General features: G+C 54.2%; 1 protein-coding gene across 2 annotated transcripts; it reads right to left on the bottom strand.

The window, feature by feature from the left end:
• Window positions 1-269: 269 nt before the first annotated feature.
• SLC47A2 (solute carrier family 47 member 2) lies at window positions 270-20,216 on the bottom strand. 2 transcript variants are annotated; one of them, XM_045889765.3, is made up of 17 exons: window positions 20,007-20,216; window positions 19,005-19,106; window positions 18,673-18,741; window positions 17,509-17,657; window positions 16,856-16,898; window positions 13,421-13,465; window positions 13,104-13,201; window positions 12,559-12,656; window positions 11,456-11,569; window positions 10,591-10,658; window positions 9,530-9,638; window positions 8,794-8,869; window positions 8,287-8,356; window positions 2,170-2,302; window positions 1,996-2,090; window positions 1,432-1,543; window positions 270-520 (listed from the first exon to the last, which is right to left on the bottom strand). In XM_045889765.3, the coding sequence occupies exons 1-17, from the start codon at window positions 20,157-20,159 to the stop codon at window positions 300-302; spliced, it is 1,755 nt and encodes a 584-aa protein (XP_045745721.1). In that variant the 5' UTR covers window positions 20,160-20,216; the 3' UTR covers window positions 270-299. The 2 variants fall into 2 exon arrangements, with proteins under 2 accessions (XP_045745721.1, XP_054366997.1); XM_054511022.2 differs by lacking the exon at window positions 1,996-2,090 and having other exon boundaries at window positions 380-520.
• Window positions 20,217-20,666: the final 450 nt, after the last annotated feature.

Raw genomic sequence — 20,666 nt, 5'->3', positions numbered from 1 at the left:
GACAGTGTGTTTTGGGATCGTGCTTCGAAGTCTCCCGATTTAAAGCCGTGTACATCACCGACTCCCAGCAGCAGTCCCAGGACTCTGTCTCTTCGGTCGGCGGATGGCTTCTTAAAGAGCAGAGGGGAGAAAGCCAATTTGACACACCAGTTTGACACTGGTCACACGGCGGCAGGTCGTTCTCGGAGGTGTGCCCTAAGGTGTCCCCCCAGCCTGGCTCCCGCGGGTGCCGCTGTAGGCAGGTGTGGGCGGGTGGGGGCGGCCACTCTTGGCTCCCTTTCTGGTTCCGAGCTGTGTGGCTAATGTCTGGCGGTCAGGAACCTGATGACCAGGCCCACCATCAGCATGGCTGACACCACCCCCAGAGCAGCCCCGCGGCGGATGAGCAGCTGTTTTGTTGACAGGGGGCTGGCCGGGGCCGACAGGGCACGGGCTGCTTCCGGGGTCCTGAAGAGGTCCAGGTGGCACTCGGGCCTTGAATACGTCATCAGGGTGATGCCTGGGGAGTTACCTGTGGCCACTGCGGAGACAAACGGGAGCCAACTCAGCAGGGCTGGGGGGCTGGGGGGCAGGGGGAGAGCTTCGGCCTTGAATCAGGAAGCCCGGCTGCGTGTGTTACGCGGGGTGACAGTTAAGAAACCGCCTCTGTGCCTTACGCTAGAAAACGCCCGCATAGGAGAAGGAGCCTCATCTACCCTGCAGCAGGATCAGAGGAGGAAACCATGTGGGAAAATCTCTCGCGATGTGAGTTCAACGCACAGATAGAGCTACTACTAAGATCACATTACAGGGGTTCCTCTCCGAGCCTGTTGTGATGACCTGGCGAGTGTGACGGTCACATGTGTCTTCAGAGCACGTCAAATGCTTAGTCGGACCTTACCGTGGTCTCTCGCAACACTCTGAGCGCCCCGAGCTTAGTCCGAAGCTCCCTACTGAAGGCAGAGCCCAGGAGGCAATGAGCTCACCAAGCTAAGTGAGGCCTCTGGGCTGTGTATACACGTGCTCTGCACTCCACACCCGCCTGGGCCATCACTTCATCACAGACACCCTGGATATAAGCCAGGGGTGCCCGCCCATGGGCAGGACGTGGCCTTCAGAGAGGAGAACGGGTCCCTGCAAGGATCTTCTCCCCTTTTCCAGTAGCCAGACCACGGGGAAGAGACCTAAGCTCTCAGCCCTCCTTTCTCATCTGAGAATGGGACTAGAGTCGCGACCTCGCGAGGCCGAGGATGTGAAGTACTTTGCGCAGGGCCCTTTGAATCAGAGGTAGTAACGTCGCCTTCCTGGTACTTAGGACGGCGCGTCCGAGCCAAGAGGAGGAACGGCGGCTCCCATGGTTCCCACTCGACCCAGGCCCTGACGCAAGGCCGCCAGGAGCGGTGTGCCCCCCGGCATGGCGTGTGCCCGGCAGAAGCACCAGGACAGCATTACCTGAAGAGGTGACAGCTTTCGCAGGCCCGGGGCGGGGGGCCGAGGTTGCCGCGCTCGCCGCGCTCACCGTGCCGTCGGGGCCCTGCGGCAGCAACCCCGCGTGCTTCTGAGCCTACAAGAGTGACAGCTCGCCTGGGTCAGCTGGTCGGCGTGCCCGCTCACCGCCGGCCTCACCAGCTCCCTGCCTCAACACGCTGTAGGCTGGGGGCGCCTGGGTGGCTCGGTCGGTTACGCGTCCGCCTTCGGCTCGGGCCACACGCTCAGGGACGTGTCGGGGCTCAGCCCCGTTTGACTGAGCTGTTGGCTTTTGTCTGGGTTTCCGGCAGCCTGGGCTGGCTAAGGAAGGGTTGTGGTGTGTGTGTTTCTCCTTGTAATTGGAGAGTACACCGGCGTGGTCTGGGGTCCCGCTCTGGCGCCGGGAACAGACGGGGAGGCCAAGGCGGCCCCCCGCGCCCCCCAGCCTATCCCGCAGATCGCTGCTGCCGAGGCCCGACGTGCCCCGAGCGCTGCCGGGGAGCAGTCACTCCGCACGCAAGGCCAGGCCAGGGCCCACCGCTCGCTCACCTCCTCTGCAGCGAGCTTCCAGTCCATCCGGCCGGTGTAGACCGCAAAGGCGGCAGTGACCAGGAGGCCACAAGCCAGCATGCCCAGCCAGAGGCCTGCGGGGGACACGCAGCGGTGGGGCCAGGCTGTCCGAGGGCCCCCAGGCCACTTGCGGCTTCCCCTCGTGACACTTACCCATGATTCTCATTCTGACTACAAAGGTCAGAATGATGCCCAGAGGGAGGCCGACGACATAGTACGTGATTGCATTCACAATGGCTCCGAAGGCCTGCTTGCCGGTCCCTCTCAGGACTCCGCCGTAGACACACTGTGGGGGGGGGGGTGCAGGGAGGGGCGAGAGGTCGGCGTGAGACCGGCGGCGGGCCTCCTGCAATGGGCTCCCTTCTAAGCCACTCCTGTCGCAAGGCCTCCTCTCACTCAGCCCCGGGACAGTGCTCTTGTCCCCTCCCGTGGGGAGACCGAGTCAGGGCAAGTCACTCCGAAGTAGCACTGTGTTCTGGACACCACTCCAGGGCCCCCCCTCTTCACCTCCACACCATGACCGCCTTTCTAGAAAATCTAGAAAATCGCTGCGCTAAAGGCAGGGCGGGTTCCTTCTGGAGGCCGAGGGGAGAATCTGTTTCTTTGGCTGCCCTGCATCCCTTGGCTCCCAGCCCTCAGACAGCAGTGACATCAGCCCAGCCTCTGCTGCTGGCTTGGTGCCTTCCTTCTCTCTCTCGGCCTCCCTCCCCTGCTTATGAGAACGCTTAGCGGTTATATATCGGGTCTTCTGGATAATCCAAGAAAATCTGCCCCAGCTCAAGATCCTTCACTTAATCCCGTCTGCAAAATCCCCTCCTCCCACCTGACAGCCACAGGTCTGGGGATTCGGATGTGGATGGATTATCTTTGGGGGCCCCAATTCTGGATGCCGCACGGGGCGAGCAAAGGTATCGTCTGTTCCAGACCTGCAGCCCTAGCTCGCTGCTGTCCCCGTAATGCTCACAGCCAAGAACTACTGGAGAAAATACTAACTCTGCTTGATTTTACTAGGCTCATCCTCCCAACCTGATCTCCAACCTAGTGGACGAAAGAACTACAGCCACAGTTCGTGTCCGCTTGGTTCTTTTTCTTTCCTTAAGATGAAGGACGTGGAGGATTTTGTGGTCTGCTTTCACACTTTTGAGCAAAGAGGCACGGCGTGCGGGAGGGGAGATGTGTGCCTCTTGAACGCAAGAAATGCGGCGGGTAGGTTACTCATGTTTATCTATCGGTGACATAGAAGGTATTTTTTTGGTTAGAAAAAGTCTCCTCCCAAATGATGATTGATGCGCTCTGGACAAGTATTTCTCAATTTCGCCCTCCAGGGGACATTTGGCAATGTCTGGAGATGGTCTGGGGAGATGCCGACTGGTACCTAGTGGGTTGAGACCAGGGATGCTGCTCAACCTCCTTTAGCAGCCCCCTTAACGACAAGGAATTGTCCATCCTGAAATGTTACAGTGGCAAGATTGCGAAGCCCTTTAGAGCATTTTTTTTTTAAGATTTTATTTATTTATTTGACAGAGACACAGCGAGAGAGGGAACACAAGCAGGGGGAGCGGGAGAGGGAGAAGCAGGCGTCCCGCCGAGCAGGGAGCCCGATGCGGGGCTCGATCCCAGGACCCTGGGATCATGACCTGAGCCGAAGGCAGATGCTTAACGCCTGAGCCACCCAGGTGCCCCCCTTTAGAGCATTTTGAATGACAGGGACTCTCTCCAGTAACCAGCACACAACAAGGGCCAGTGAGCCGCCCCCCCAACTCGAGGAAGCTAAGCCTAAAATTAAAGGGAGAAAAAAAACCCCAGAAAACCAGGGCGCCTGGGTGGCCCAGTTGGTTAAGCAACTGCCTTCAGCTCAGGTCATGATCCCGGAGTCCTGGGATCGAGTCCCACATCGGGCTCCCAGCTCAGCGGGGAGCCTGCTTCTCCCTCTGGCCCTCTCCCCTCTCATGCTGTTTCTCTCTCTCTCTCACTCTCTAATAAATAAATAAATAAAATCTTAAAAAAAAACAAAAAAACCCCCAGAAAACCAAACTGAGTAGAGAGAACAGCTACAGGTTGTCGAGGAGGCAGGATTCACAGAAGCAGTGCAGGCAAATTACTGAATAAAACAACAGGCCTTGGGGAAAGGTCACACACACGACATTCTCCGGGATGGGTCTGTGTCAGGGCATACATCAGAATTCAGTTAGAGACACCAACAAGAAAGAAATCTGGGAAGACCCCCAATATTGGAAGCTAACACACTTCTATTTTTTTTTTTTTTTGGAAGTTAACACACTTCTAAACCTATGGGTCAAAGAATAAAGAACAGGAGAAATTGTAAAATATTTTGAATGCAAAGTAAAACAGCATATCAAATGTATTAGATGCTAACGCAGTGCTTAGAAATGTATAGCTTTAAATGCCCAGATCCAAAAAGCGGAACGGCCTCACTCAAATCAATAGCCTAATATTCCACCCTAAGAAACTAGTAAGGGCAAACTGTTATCGAAATAATGCAGGAGAATGGGAATAATGAGGATGAGAGTGGAAATCACTGAAACAGACAACAGAAAAACAACCGAAAATCGATGAAACCCCAAATTCTAGGTCTTTGAGAAGATCCACAACACTAACAAACGCTTGCCAACGAGTTGACCTAGGTAAAATAAGACTAAGAAAGTAAGAAAGTGAAGACACGAATCACCAAAATCAGGCATGAAACAAGGGACATAACCACGGACCACAGAGGAAAGGATGATAAGGAAATATGGTGAGCAACTTCGTGCCAAAGAATTAGACAAATTTAGTTGAAATGAATAAAGGACTAGAAAGACACGCATTACTAAAAGTACCTCAGCAAAAATAGAAAGTGAAGAGACCTATAACAAGTAAATAAATGGAATTAATTTAAAAATTTTCTGACCAAAGCTCAGGCCCAGATGAGCTTAAATATTTAAAGAAGATATAATGCCAATCCTTCCCAAACTCAGAAAGCCTAGGAGGAGAGGACACTTTCAGAATCATTCTGTGAGGCCGGTGTTACCCTGACATCAAGTGAGTAAATAAAATCTTAAAAAAATGTATTTAAAAAAAAATCACAAAGATACAAATTAGCAGATGAATATCCTTCATGAATGTAGACGCAAAATCTTGAGCAAAATGTTAGCAAGCCAAATTCAGCAATAGATAAACAAGATCCAAACCATGGTCAGGAGGGCCTTATCACAGGAATGCAAGGTGTAACATTTGAAAATCAATTAATGTGATTCTATCATATTGATAGAATAAGGGACAAAAGCCACTTGATTATCTCAATAGACGCAGAAAAGGCATTCTAGAAAATCCAATGCTGTTCTTGAGAAAACGTTTTAACAGACTACGAGTAGAAGGGCTCTTCCTCAGCCTGATGAAGGGCATTTATAAAAATCCTACAGATAACACTTCACGCTGAAAGACTGAACACTCTTGCCCTAACGTTGGGAACAAGGCATAGATTATGCTCCATGTGTATCCAACATCATACTGGAGTCAAGTTCCAGCCACATGGAAAGGGGGAAGTAGGGGTGCCTGTGTGGCTCAGTCGTTAAGCGTCTGCCTTCGGCTCAGGTCATGATCCCAGGGTCCTGGGATCGAGTCCCACATCGGGCTCCTTGCTCAGCAGGAAGCCTGCTTCTCGCTCTCCCACTCCCCCTGCTTGTGTTCCTGCTCTCGCTATCTCTCTCTCTGTCAAATAAATAAATAAAATCTTTAAAAAAAAATAAAAATAAAAATAAAAAAAAGAAAGGGGGAAGTAAAACTCTTGATTCACAAATGACCTGATCCTATATGAACATCTTAAAGGAATACCCCCCCCAACACACACACAAAACTACTCGAATGAGATTAACAAAGTCACAGGATCAAAGATCAGTAAACAAAGATCAGTTCTATTTCCAGGGGCTAGCATCTATGAACTAAAAATGAAATTAAGACACCAGTTCCATTCACAATCGCATCCAAAAAAAAAAACCCCAAAATACTTGGGGATAAATTTCACAAAAATAGTGCTGGATGTGTCCACCAGAGACAACAAAACATTGTTGGATAAAGAGGATCTAAATAATTGGAGAGACACTCCGTGTCCATGGATTGGAGGCCCCAATATTGTGAAGATGACAGTTGTCCCCAAACGACCCCATAGATTCAACACAATTCCTTTCAAAATGCCAGTAGGGAGAACGGGGGGGGGGGGGGCGGTTAGTGAATAAGAGGCACAAGGATTTTTATGACAGTGAAATTATTCGTATGATACTATCATGGTGGATCCGTGTCCTTCTATGTTTGTCAAAACCCATAGTCTCTACACCACCAGTGACCCCTGACAACGAACTGTGGACTTTAGTTAATAACATATCAATATTCCCTCATCAGCTCAACAAATGTGCCACACTCGTACATAATTAATAACTACTAATAAGACATGAATGATAAGGGAAACTGAAGGAAGAGGTTTATAGGAACTCTGTATTTCCTTCTGTAAACCTAAGACTGCTCTTTAAAATCTACTAGTTTTTGTTTCAAAAGACAATACCAAGAATTAGCAAGGGAGTAGAAAGACTGGAACCCTCACAGATCGTCAGTGGGCACGTAAAATGGTACAGCCCCTGAGGAAAAGAGTCTGGCAGTTTCTTAGGAAGTTAAACATACGCTTCCAACAATTGAACGCGCGGGACTCTACCAAGAGTGATGAAAACAGACATCCACACGGAGACTGGTGTGTGAATGCTCCCAGCAGCCTTAGTCATAAAGGCCAAGAGCCAAATGTGGGGGTGGAGAGTGGGTGATGGAAATTCTCTAAAGCTGGATCTCCGTGACGGTTGCACAATTCTACGTGCATGGATTTTATGGCCCATAAATCACAACCCCATAAAGGTGCAGAAAAAGAAAAGCTTTGTGGAAAGCATAAATTAAGGATAATAGAGCCAGGAGAAAAAAAAAATGACAGGAGGCAGATACAGCAGCTCTAAGATCCCTCACACTTGCTGGCTGTGAATTTGCTTGAGTTCCTTGGGGAACAGAGAAGTGTTACCCACTGGAGCAGAGGTATACTTAACTCCACGAGGAATTCCTATTCCCAACCCTTAACTGCAAGAAGAATTTCTCAGCTGTGGCAAAAAAAAAAAAAAAAAAAAAAAAAAAAGTAGTGTCCTTGACCCCATCCTATGACAAAAGCCATAGTAGATTCCATAGGATGGTTTCTTTTAATGTTCTGTGATAACATTACGATATCATCATGAAGCCCAGCCCAGAGGAGGCAGTTCTGCGGAAGGTTGAGCAGGTGCTCTAAGCTTCGTGCCTGCCTGCTCAAGTCGAAAGTAAATTCTAGAATATGTAGCAATCTGGACAGAGTGCACTGTCTTTTAGAAAAATCCTTCACTGAGAAAAGAAATTTTTTTTCATTCGGGTGAATAGTTATTGTACAGGTGATTTTCCCCAGGGCAGGACCAGCCCAGAGGGCAGGTGCTCTGTGGAGCTCTCGAAGCCCACACTCCCAGGTGGAGCTGTTGCCCGTTAGGCAAGGGATGCATTCCTGCCAACCTCAAGATGTGAAGGAGAAGACACAGGGTTCCAAACTCTGCTTCTATAAGGAGCCGTTAGTATTTTCTTTTCTTTCTTTCTTTCTTTTTTAAAGATTTTATTTATTTGAGACAGAGAGAATGAGAGAGAGAGCACACGAGAAGGAAGAAGGTCAGAGGGAGAAGCAGACCCCCCGCTGAGCAGGGAGCCCGATGCGGGACTTGATCCCAGGGACTCCAGGATCATGACCTGAGCTGAAGGCAGTCGCTTAACCAACTGAGCCACCCAGGCGCCCTCTTTTTTTTTTTTTTATGTGATGCTCTTTAAAATTCACATCGTTCAGATCTGCACTAAATGGGACCTGTCTTGTAGGGGTCAGAGATGCAGAAAACTCTGGTCCCTCTGGACTCTGGGGTGACTCCCTCCCTCGCAGGTCCCTTTGCTCGGGTAACGGGGTGCGGGAGTTTATGCTGATGCAATCTTTCTGTTTTTTGCTAATCTGCATTCATCTTTTGGCTTGTTCGAATTGCAGAATTGCAGAAGGGAAAGGAAATTATTATTTTGAATAATAGAATTAATCCGAGCGAAGACTTTGGGCACTTACTATATACAGTTAGCCCTTTACATGTGTTAATGAGTTCAGCCTCACATCCCATGGAGGCCTCAGGGAGCACCCATGAACATGGACTCAGACTGGGGGGTCAGGCTTCCCACCAGGGCAGTACTCACACAGACGGCCTCAAAGAGCTGAAAGACGATATAAATCGGCAGGACCTTGTTCACCAGGGCAATGACTTCTCTGCAGGAGAGACAGGGAAGAACATTTGTGTGGAAATCTGAGGCATGACCGTGTCCTTGAGACTCATATATCTCCCCTCTGTTCCACCACCTCCTAAAAAGGGTCGGAATAGAGGTAGTGGCCCCACACGGACTTGACATTGCTAGCCCTGAGTTTCTGCATGTCTGTGGGTCTTCTTAAGCTCCAGAAGAGCCCCCCAATATCCTACCGCCCTTCGCTCAGCATCCTGTCCCAGCAAGTGACGGAGACCGAGGTCCGGGGAGAGCAGCAGAGACGTCTGCTAGCTAGCTTCCTCCCAGGGAGGGCAAAGTCGGGGCTAGTCCCCACTTCCTCCAGACCTAGTGCCAAGCCAGCCAGCCATGTGACAAGCCTCTGAGGACCAGCTGCCAGCCACTCTGACACATCCCAGAGATCAGTGAAGAGAACTGATTACCTACTCATCATTAGTAAAAATATGCCCCAGTTTGTTTTTCAGGAGGCTCAACAGCATGCCCACAACCAGCGAGGTACCAACTGGAAGAGACAAAAGGAAGAGCATTTGCACCCCCACCCCCCACCCCGACCCTCTGAGGAGCCCAGCTGAGGTCAGCGCAAGGCAGGACAACGGAGGGAATGCCTTTCCTCCTCTGGTTCGCAAAGTGGGGTTCCTGGACCAGCAGCATCAGCATCACCTGGTAACTTGGTAACAGTGCAGGTTCTCGGACCCCCGTCTCAGACCTCCTGAATCGGAAACTCTGTGGGGGAAGGCCCCGGGGGTCTGTGTATTGACCCAGAGTCTAATGCAGCCTCAGGAACCGCTGGGAACCGCTGTTCTCCACAGCTGAGCTGATCTGGATCGGGCAGCCTCAGAAAGCAGAGCCATGGAGGAGGACACAAGATTGGTTCATCCCGGGGTGGGGGGATGGGGGATGGGCAGGCCCCAAGCTCGGGGGCGGCGGGGGCGGGGGGCGGGAGATAATGCAAGGGCAAATTTGCAATAGGACCCTGGACAGCTGGAGGGAGAAGCCTGGGAAGGAAGAGACTTCACATGATCAGGGGTGGAAAGGCCATGTCAACTCAGCAGGGGATGCTCCGGACCCCACCCCCCACTGCCCTCCTTCGGGCTGGTTTCTCCCCTGCCCCAGGCTCTAACTTTCCAAGACCCTCCCCCCACGCCCAGAGGACTCTACCCACCTGTGCAGAGCATGCCTGAGATGGCCGACCGCTTAGCTTGGGCAGTATCTGCCGCTCCCAGGGCCATCCCCACCCGGACGCAGACTGCGTTGCTGAGCCCCAGGGGAATCTGCGATCACAGGTAACAAGGGGCTGTCAATGGAGTAACCTCCAGCCCCCGGAATGGGGTGCGTCCTGAGCCAGGAAGAGGCCAGGGCTGGGGGTGGAGTGGTCCTCCAGCCCTCCAAGCCGGGCCAAGAGGGAGAAGAGCAGGAAGACAGGATGGATCCCTAGCTGCGATTGGGAGATGGGTTGGGGATGCCCTGAGTGAGCCAGGCAATGCTGCCCCCGACCCCCGCTCCAGAAGACATCACAAGGCCACTGGCCCTGCAACCTAGATCAATGTGTTGCCAAAACCTCGTGAGTAAATGCATTTTTAAGAGGTAGCTGTGGTCTCAAGTATGCCAGAAAAACAAAGTTTTGTGGAAACCATTTGTAAAATAAAGCACCTTATACGTTAGTGCTCTAAGTGTAGACTTTTGTGAGTCGTTTCCTTAAGCCCAGGGTCGCATACTGCGTGTCCCCAGGAGGCTGGCAGATAGAGACACACCTGAGTGACATGGGACAATTCATGTCTCTGTGGGAAGAGGAGGGAGCTACGGGGACCATGGTGGGGGACAGCGATGTCCCCCCACCACCACCACCAGGGGATACCATCACCCAGCTCTCGCTGACTGGGGCGTGCAGGAATATGGGCCCACCGCTAAATGGAATGTCCCATTTTTCAAGAAAAGGCAAAAATTCAGATTACGATGTGAAATCTCTCCATTTTTAAATGGTGCTAATTAAAAAAATTCTACCACCACGTGCATTCAGTATTACCCTCCGTGGAGCAGCTGTGAGTCACTTGTGTGTCCGGCAGGGCCTGACCTGAACGGGCACAGAGGGTCCAGGAGGGTCCCTCGGGAGATAGAGACGGCCCTTAGGGTGACCCCCTGCCCCTCTTCTGTGACACCGCAGGCCGTCAGGGGGGCTGGGCCAGCATGGAGGGTGTGACGAAAGTGCCCCCAGAAGAGACTCACCATGTAGACTATCGTGGCCAACTCGTAGAGGATCGCCTGGCTGGAGAGGTCCAGCACGCTGATCAGGCCTGCGGGGGCGAGTAGGGGGGATAGGGGTGCACACGGTCAGCACCCAGCCCTGGGGCTGGCTAACAGACCTGGGACAGGATGCCCCTCTGCTTTGGAGGCCAAGGGGCAAATGACTTCCAAGGGCAGATTTGCAATAGAAGATGTTCCTACTTGGCCTTCAGCCTTCCAGGAAAATACCAGTGGAATTTTCTGGAGGCCTTTCCCTATATGGTTTGACTTTCAAGTCCTTGGTATACCTTGGCATGGTGAGCGAGAGAAAAGAGACCTGGGCCATGATCAGGAAAGCCGAGGTTGGGTCCCAGCCCTACCAGTGTGCAACTGTGTGAGGCTCTGGACAGTCTCTTGTTCTTGGGGCTCAGTTTACCTATCTGTAAATGGGGGGCAAGGGTTGGGTCTTGCCAGGGCCAGAAGGTCTCCCAGGGCCATTCTTGCACGGGCCTGATTCTCAGGCTGTGTGGACTCTGCCCTGGGTGCTCCAGTGAGCACACATGTGTCACATGCCTGACAAACCCACACATGCTCACACCCCTGCTGGTTCAGTCCCTCGCTCCCTCACTGACTCAACCCCCTGCCCCGGGCACCTGTTCCGTTCTAGGCCTTTTGCTGGGCGCTGCTGGGGTCTGGACATGAAAGGCCCAGGCCTGCCTTCCGGGAGCTCAGGACCTCGGGGCAGAGATGAGAGAGCCACAGGCCCAGGCTGGCCCAGGCTGCTGAACAGCGCCGTCCCGGGGGCGGGGGGCGGGGAGGGGCTTCGGAGGTGCCCACGCGGTTCCCCGAGCCATGCTCATCCACGTACCCATGAGGAAGCTCCCGATCTCGTAGGCCCACCACTCAATGCATATCATGAGCATGCTGGGGACGGCCAGAGAGAAGAAGGGGCCCCAGTCCTGCAGGCACTGGCTGGACCAGCCTAGGAACAGAAGCCGCGCTCAAGAGCCGAGCAGGGAGCCCACTGCGCATGCCTGTCCACTGCCAGACACCCCTGCCAGCCTCTGGCTCTGCACCCCCGCCCCCCCCCAACCCCCGGGCTCGGCTCAGGACGTGCAGGCACTTTGCATTCTGCACAGGGCGTGCCAGCTGGTCCAGGGTTGGTGTGGTGTGGGAGGAGGGTGCCAGGCAAGGGCGCCTGCTCACAGGGCCAGCACCGCAGGGCGGGTGAGAGAGAGTCCCCACACTCTGCTTGCGTCACCACGCCGGGATCTCAGGCAACTACCCTGCCCTTTCTGGGCTCCATTCCCTCATCCGAAAATCGGAGTTATCTTTGCCCTGCCTCTCCGGAAGGATTCTTGGGAGGATGGTATGAGGTCAAGGGTGCCAAAAGGATTCTCAGGGCAGGGGGGGGGCGGTGGGGGGGGGGGCACGCCGGACTCCCTGCCCTGTGACTGAGGCCCCGGCCAGAGAGCTGGTCCTGAAACATGCAAGGGGACCCCACGGTCTACAGAGTTAGGTTTCAGGAGGCAGAAAAGCTCAGACGGGCACAGGTTCGAGTCCAGCCCCACCATGTACCAATTTCCTCTGTGTAAATAAAATGGGGATAATAAGGCATCATGGAGTTTAACTGGGGTCAGAAATGTCGGGTGCTGGGCCCACGGCTGACACCTAGAATTTCCCCCGTGTCACCACCCTGAGATCAAGGAGCGGGCCAGAAAGCGGGGCTCTGCACCATGTCACATTTGATGGGGGGCGATCTGGGGCCTTTGGGGGCGGGGTCCTGAGGGGTGGAGCAAAGGGGAAGGAGGCCCCAAAGGGAAGTAGAGGCAAGCCCGGAGACAGGGCCCCTCCAACGGGACTGCAACCGGGTCTTCTGTCCACCAGCCAAATGCACCCCCTGGGCCCGTGCCAGGGTCCTGCCTGATGCTTGTCTGCTCAGCCCCCCACAGGCAGGGTGGCCCTCTGCACCTGCCCACGTCTCCAGGTGCAGCTTCTTCAGCACAATGTAGAGAAAGAGGAAGATGGTCTGCACGAAGTAAGACATAGTGCTGGCGTAAGCAGAGCCCCTGGGAAAGGAGAGAGAGCAGGGCTGGGGCCAGGGGCCGACTCTGGTCCTTGGCGTAGGGGCCTCCCCTGCTGAAGCCAGCATGGAGGGGAAGCGGGCCCAGGCATGACCCAGCCAGCGCCCCTATCCCAGGATCGGCCACGGGAACCCCCAGCCACAGGCACCATGACAACAGAGTCCTCGGAGTCACCCTACCAGGTCCCCACTCTCGGCCTTTCCTGGCGGGCTGGGGCACGGATGAGGAGGGCTCCTCTCCCCGTCTCCTTGGTGGGGAGCCCCCCAGGACCCGAGGGACCAGCAGGACCCCCCAATTCCTCACGACACCCACTTCTGGACGGCAGGGGCAGCCCCCGCAGTTCTTGTGAGGCGAGGATGGTGACCAACCCGCCCCAGTCGGGAGTGGGGTGCCTGGTGGGCAGTGCTCCCTGACGGGGTCCCCGGTGCTCACCTGACCCCCAGGCTCAGCATGGAAACCAGGATGTAGTTGGCCAAGCCATTGATGCAGTTGCCCACGATGCCACTGAAGACTTGGGGCCAGACAATTCCCTGAAATAAATGAAGGGGGTGGGGGGCAGGAGGGAGGGGTGTGGCCCAGCCCAGGCACGTCCAGGGGTTGGAAGGAGGCTGGGGACATGCAGCTCCTTGCTCGGCCCTACTCAGGCTCCCAGATCGTGCAGAAAGGAGAAAAGCCTCAGGCACCCCTTCCCACTGGAATAGGGCAGTGTGCTGGGCCCGGGGGTCACCCTGCTAGCCAGGGACCTGTACCTGATTTTGCAAATATTTCGCCAGCAGGACATAAAGGAAAAATGCCTGTGTAAAATAAAAACAAAAAAACCAGACACACAAATAAACAATGACTACCCAAAAGCACGAGATGAACATCAACAGATATTTCTCCGATACCTGAGTATGGAACAATAACTTCACCAAAGTATGTCTGGAAGCCCCGCGCCCCCCACCCCCCGGGTGGGCTGAAGCCCGCTGAGCCATCTCGGGTGCTCTGGCCCTGCCTAGGAGGATAGAGGCCCCCATCCGGGCTTCTGCTCGGCTGCAGGGGAGGTCAGACTGGCAGGGTGGGTTGGTTCCAACAGAGAGCACAGTTCAGCAGGCTTGTGTAAGAGGCCGAGCACCTGGCAGAGAGCTTCTGGCTGCCGACCCAGATCTTCCATTAGCTCAGGGAGGCCACCCAGTGGCCTGCGTACAGAAGCACCCAGCAGAGCCCCAGTCCACAGGCTGTGACCACCCTTGAGTCTGGCTCTGGCTGCTGAAAACCATAATCTAGGGGGAGTGGTCTTGGGCTAGGGTGGCGGGGGTGGGGAGAAGGGGCTCAGCTGGGTGGCCAACAGTAGTCCCTGCTGAGTAGGCTCAAGTCCCCACGCGGTGGCAGGTGGAGGATAGAGCATGCGCGTCAGCGTGTGTGTGTTGGGGGCTCTGTCCCTGCCCCCCCTTTATGTCCTCTGTCAAAGCCTGGCCCTTGGCCTGCGCCTTCCTACCCCATCCCTTCCCTTAGCCCTCCGCTTCTGTTGAGTATAGCACAGTGCTTAAGAGCACGGAGCTGGAGCTAGATTGCCTGGGTTCAAGTGCTGGCCCCACTCTCTTATCAGCTGTGTGATCTTAGGCAAGTTGCACCTCTCTGGGCCTCAGTTTCTTCATCTACAATGGGGATAATCATCTGTGCATATACTGCATGCATATTCATCTCTACCTATATATGTAAAGTTAATATCGCCAAATGCTTACAAAACAGTAAATGGCACGTTTAAGCATCCCAAGTGTTAGGTAAGCATTATGTAAATGATGTTTGGCACTTCTATTATTACTTTACTGGTAAATTTTACAGCAGCATTTTATGGGAGGGACTTGCTTTATTCGATAAAGGAGTTGCCACAGTGATAACGTTATCGGATGCTTTCCCCTGACCCAGCCCCAGTGGCCCTGTTTGGCAAGATACCAAAGGGGTGCTGTCATTCCAAAGACACCATCCCCAACACAATACCACCCCCTAATCACGTGTCTCACTAAGCCTCAACAAATTAAAGAGGGTAGCAGTGAATTCCTGAGCAGACATACAGACTACCGGGGCCGGCCAGAAATCTCAGAAACTGACTTGACTAGATGCACTACCTAGCTGGTATTTAATAAATTAATGGAGAAAGGAGAGACTATGCAATCATGAGTCCTAGTTAAAGTTTGTTAGATGGATTAGAGTCTTTTTTTTTTTTAAAGATTTTTATTTATTTGACAGAGAGAGACACAGCGAGAGAGGGAACACAGCGAGAGAGGGAGTGGGAGAGGGAGAAGCAGGCTTCCTGCTGAGCAGGGAGTCTGATGTGGGGCTCGATCCCAGGACTCTGGGATCATGACCTGAGCCGAAGGCAGACGCTTAACCGACTGAGCCACCCAGGCGCCCCTAGATGGATTAGAGTCGTAAAGGTAAAAATAAAAACCATAGGAGGGCTCAAAGACAACATAGGCAAATGTTTATATAATCTTGCAATGGGGGTAAGTGTTTTTAAGCTCATCAAAGACCCCATAAAGAAGAGGGTTTATAGATCTGTTATGTACACACTAAAAATTCTTTAGGTCAAAAATATCAAAAATTAAAAGGCGAGTGACAAGCTTAAAAAATGAAAAGGGATGTGCCCTATATGACAAAGAGTTATTAGTTAACAAGAGTTATAATAACTAGAAAAAGATTAACCCAGAGGGGCCTGGGTGGCTCGGGCCGTTAAGCATCGGACTCTTGTTTCGGCTCAGGTCACAATCTCTGGGGTCATGAGATTAAGCCCTGAGTCAGGCTCTGTGCTCAGTGGGGACTCTGCTTAAGATTCTCTCTCTCCCTCTGCCCCTCCCTCCCTCGCTTGCTCTCTAAAATAAACAAATAAATCTTAAAAAAAAGATTAACCCACTAAAGCAAAGGCTATGGACAGTTCACAAAAGAATAAAATGATCAATACATACATGAAGAAAAATGTTCATTAGCAATAACATGCTTGTGAAAGCTATTTCGAATCAGAAAAAAAAACATTAGTAAAGGGGCGTCTGGGTGGCTCAGTCTTTAAGCGTCTGCCTTCAGCTCAGGTCATGATCTCAGGGTCCTGGGATCGAGCCCCCAGTTGGTCTCTGTTCTCAGAATCTCAAGATTCTCTCTCCCCCTCTCTCAGCCCCTCCCGTTTGTTCTCTCTCTCTCAACTAAATAAATCTTAAAAAAAAAAAATACAGGGCGCCTGGGTGGCTCAGTCAGTTAAGCGTCTGCCTTCGGCTCAGGTCATGATCCCAGGGTCCTGGGATCGAGCCCCGCGTCGGGCTCCCTGCTCCGCGGGAAGCCTGCTTCTCCCTCTCCCACTCCCCCTCCTTGTGTTCCCTCTCTCGCTGTCTCTCTCTCTCTGTCAAATAAATAAGATCTTTAAAAAAAAAAACAAAAACATTAGTAACAATACTCTGCGCTAACCAGAGTGTTGCTAGTGGGGGAGAATTGGTACAAACTGGTATCAAAAGCCATTGCCAAAGCAATGCCAATTCCAGTAAAGCACCTGAAGGAAATTGTTACAGATGTTCACAAAGATCTAAAATATAAGGGTGTTTATCACAGTCTTCTTTCTGATAGTGAATACTGGAAACAACTGAAATACCTACCAAATAGGGATTGGTTAATACATTGTGGCACCATAGGCTGCTCCATAGCCTTTGAAGTGGATATTGTGGAAAGCTATTTATAATCACATCCAGGGACTAACAACATGTTGGAAAGGGGAAAAGCAGGTTATAATACAAGATACACATGTTGACCCTTTTTCCAACTACACGTGTGCATGCGTGTTTGAACACACGCCCGCGAACAGAAATAATCCTGGAAAGAGCAATTACCCTATATTGTCTGGGTCATGGGGGGGGCAGGATTAGAGGTGATTCAGAATGTTTCTTTCCCACGCTTCCCACGATTTCTCCAATAAATGGTTTTCTAATCAGAAAACATGTTACTTCCTAAAAGGTCCATCTGCATGCACTGGAATGAGACCGGATTTTGCCTCCAGCCAGCCTCGGTGGCTCGGCCGGAAGTGGCTGCAGGCTCATGGGCCTCCCCAGCAGAGAGCATGGAAAAGCATGGAAAAGCATGGAAAAGCATGGAAAAGCAAACCGCCGGAATCAAAGGGAGTGTAGGTCCACCCTCCTCCAGGCTCGGGAGACAGAGGCACTTACCGGAAGTGCTGGGATGAAGATCAGCACGTACTCCTGGGTTAGCCTGCAAGAGAGCCAGAAGCTCCAGAGCGGCCCAGGCTGTGCCCTCCAGGAGCGGGGGGCGGGGGCTGCGAGGCTGCCCGAGGAACACTCTGGGCACCCCAGGTTTGAAGAGAGGCTTTGCCAAGCCCTGAAGACAAGTAGTCACGGGGTGCCACTAGAAGGTGCGGGGGGCGGGGGGGAGGGTTGGGGTTGGCAAGGACCTAACCACGAGGCCGTCATGGCTAGGGAACTTAAACTCGCAGTAACATGCGCTGTGTAAGGGGGAGCGGGGAGAAGCTGATATCTTATCAAGAAAGAAGCAAATGAAGCGCAGATCCTACAAAACGAACAAGGTATTCCCAGGCCGGGGCTCACATGCAAATGCCTTCATCGTGTCGCCTTTCCTCCCCCCGAATTAAAACTGGCCGCATGTCTGCCCCCTGCTGGTCGCAGCTGGAGCAGCATGCCCCAGAAGGGAGAGACCCGAGCACGGAATCCTGGAACCTTCCCCCTAGGAGCTGCACCTGTGACAGCTGGCGACCCAGAGAAGCACGGGGGCTGGGAGGGTGGGGGCGCTAGGGAGTGGTCTCTTTGACGGGGTCCCTCCCCGGCGCCCCAGCAGAAGCCAGTACCTGGACACGGCCGGGTCCTGCCGGAAGAGCAGCAGGATCTGCTGGGTGTTGAGGAAGAGCGCCCAGCAGGGGAAGCAGCAGAGCATCAGCATCAGGATCCCCCTCTGCAGGATGACCCCCACGTGCTTCTTGTTGGGGCTGCCGAAGCTCTGCAAAACAGCTCAGTCCTGGGTCAGGCGGCCCACCCCTTCAGTACCTTCCCTCTGTCCCCTGGGTGAGCCTAGCCAGGGCGTCAAGCTCCTAGCGGTGCTAGGGCCGTGGGGATGGACCCAGGACACCACCATCGGCAGCCATCCGTGCTCCCGGAGCGGGCCTTTGGCACCCCCTGATTACAGCCTGGAGGGGGCCCTTCTGGGCTCAGCTTCCTCTGCAGGGGGCTCAACCTGCTCATAGAATCACAATAGCCGGGCGCCTGGGTGGCTCAGTTGGTTGGGCGACTGCCTTCGGCTCAGGTCATGATCCTGGAGTCCCTGGATCGAGTCCCGTATCGGGCTCCCTGCTCGGCAGGGAGCCTGCTTCTGCCTCTGACCCTCCCCCCCTCATGTCTCAAATAAATAAATAAAATTTATTCTCATTCTCTCTGTCTCAAATAAATAAATAAAATCTTTAAAAAAAAAAAAAAAGAATCACAATAGCCGTTATTTAGTGAGCACTAGCTCCAGGCCAGGCCCTGCAGCCAAGGCCAACCTCTATCTACCCCTTGTGCCCAGTTCTTCAAAAGCCCCGAACAAGGAGCGCTTCATTCTCCCAATCACAGCTAGAGCGAGGGAAGCTCCGAGAACATTTGTCAAGTCCCCATAAGGCTAAGTGGCAGCCCGGACCGAGCCCAGGTCCCCAGGTCCACCGTGAGTCCAGACCCCTGCCCCAGGACAGCTGAGCCCCCCTGGGCTGTGGCCCCCGAGGCCGGGAGTGTCCCCACAGGTGTGCCCTCAGCATTTGACACATGAGGTCAGGGACCGGCCTCCACCCCGTTCCCTCCATGGCTCTCTTGCCCGTCTGCGCTGTTTTAAAACGATGGATCTAAGTCCCTGACAGCATGCGGGCCTTGCAGGCGGGCCGGGGGGCAGGTGTCCCCGGGGCCTGTTTGATGGGCTCCCAGATCCAGGGGTCACTGAAGGGCCTTCAGTGGGCACCCTCCTGCCCGGCTCCAGGAGGCCCACCTACCTGGGACATCAAGGTGTCACATGCCGAGGACAAGCCCAATCCTATGGAAACTCCACAGACATTGACAAACTGGAGTCACGCACAAGAGAGAACACAGGGCTTGTCAGGGGTGGGGGGCGAAGGAGGGGAACCTGGGGAGCACCCTGCGTCTGGGGGAGGCCACTCAACGGCAGCCCTGATGTTCGGCTGAGCTAGAGACCCCCTTCCTGCCCCAGGCCCTGCCTGCACGGGCAAGGCCCCCCTCCCAGGCCCAGCTGGGAATGTCAGCCCTCATGCTGTGTCTCGGGGGGGGGGGGGGGAGAGCGTCCCCACACCAACCCAGCTATACTCACGGCCACCGAGAGGGTCACTGATGCCAACTCCAGCTTGCCCAGGTGCCCGCAAAACACTGAACTCACGACATGGATCATGAAGGTCAGCACCTGGAACAAAAACTGGGGGACAGCAACCAAGGTCAAGGGCCCTGCACCGCCCAGCCCCACACTGAGGCTTTTCCTGGGGGGCCTCGAACCAGAGACCCACAAAAAAACACAGCCGCCGGACCCATTGCCCGCAACCGGGGAAAGAAAGCGAGCACTGTGGCTGAGGCGGATGCGGCACCCGGAGCTGGAGGTCAGGACACCTGAGTCTTGCTCCCGGATCTGCCGTCAGCAGCGGCCGTGAGCCTCTGGGCTCCACCTCTGGGCTCCGGTTTCCCTGCCTGAAAGTGCGGGAATGCTCCAGAAGCAGCTGCACCCACGCAGTCTGGAGCCCAGAGAGCTCAACTCAAACATCTCATACTCCAACGGTGTTATTAATAATCATGTGGTCAGACCTCATACAAAAGAGGAATGGCTAGGTCCCGGTGGTGGGATTAGAGATAAATTTCATCGTAACTTTTCATTTCGTCCGGAAATTTCGTAGGGAGCATATATTGATTAGTATTTATGGTGAGAAAAAAAAGAGGATCTAAAGCAATTTTCCCGTTGGAAATAAAATGGGCAGATGGCTCCTTCTTCCCCCTGCAAACTGTCTGCAGGGAGGGCCCACAGACTCCTGTATTAATGGGTCTCACTGGTCATCCCGGGGATTTAATCCAGCCTTCCCGTTTGTTTCTGAAGGAGGACACACCTGCCCCTTCGGAGTGGGGGCTGCCGGCTGCTGAGCGAGGTCAGGCCCCACTGCCAGGGACAGCTGTCCGCTGTCTGTCACCTGCTCTGGGTGGTGGCCTCTGGTACTGCCTGGACATGGTCAGTGTGGGAAGTTTCTGGGGAGGGGTGTGAGCTGCTCCTGGCATAGCCCCCGTCACACCCAGCCTTACTGCCTATCCCCCCCGTGAAAGTTCACCTCCTTACCAGGGGTCCGGAAAGAGCGAAGAGCGTCCACACCTCGGCCGCAAAGCCAACGGGGACCAGCCTGCGGAGGGCAGGGCAACAGCGCCCTCGGTCTTGGGGGACCGCGTCCTGAACACTGTCCATTCCGAGACCAGGCTGCTCTCCGCCCTGCATGCCTGGGCACTCCTACCGCCAGCCTTGCCCAGCCAAGCCCATGTCACCCTGCCTGCCGCCTGGCTAATGAGTAAGGGGCAGGAGGAGGGGCCGCTGCAGCAACCTATGGGACGTGCCCTCCCTCCCGGCTCCGTGGCCCTGTTGCCCAGCCCACTGGCTCTGTCACCAGGGCAGGACAGGATGGAGCCCTGGGCACCCGGGACTCACCCAGGCTGGTGCCTGTGGGTGCCTTGGGTCTGCTGTCCCCAGGGCGGTCAGCTGCAAAGCCCCAGGAGGAGAAGGTTTGGGGCAGTGTGGGGGTGTGCTGGTTCTGGGGGTGAGGGCAGGACGGCCTGGCTGGGGTGAGCTGAGGCGCTGGGCATCTTACACCCTGGCATGATGGTACCCATGATGACTCCCACTCCAGAGAAGAAGCAGTGAAGACTTAGAGAGGAGTGCAGCCTCCAGAGCCCTGCCCCAGGAGCGGTCCGGCGGGAGGGGGCAGTGGCCTCCAGGAGCCAGGATACC

The sequence above is a fragment of the Mirounga angustirostris genome, unplaced genomic scaffold (assembly GCF_029215605.1).
Source record: "Mirounga angustirostris isolate CCGP_5_RB_7025 unplaced genomic scaffold, mMirAng1.0.hap1 SCAF_17, whole genome shotgun sequence".
Taxonomy (NCBI): domain Eukaryota; kingdom Metazoa; phylum Chordata; class Mammalia; order Carnivora; family Phocidae; genus Mirounga; species Mirounga angustirostris.
Note: the sequence above shows the minus strand (reverse complement) of the source record. Positions and strands in the feature narration are given on the sequence as shown.

Excerpts from the sequence above, each read along its gene's own strand:
- SLC47A2 (XM_045889765.3), bottom strand. The coding sequence starts at position 20,159 with ATGCAGGGCGGAGAGCAGCCTGGTCTCGGAATGGACAGTGTTCAGGAC. Across the intron at positions 18,742-19,004 it reads CAGTGACCCTCTCGGTGGCC|TTTGTCAATGTCTGTGGAGT; the intron begins GTGAGTATAGCT and ends GCGTGACTCCAG. Across the intron at positions 2,303-8,286 it reads AGCTCTTTGAGGCCGTCTGT|TGTGTCTACGGCGGAGTCCT; the intron begins GTGAGTACTGCC and ends CCCCCCCCACAG.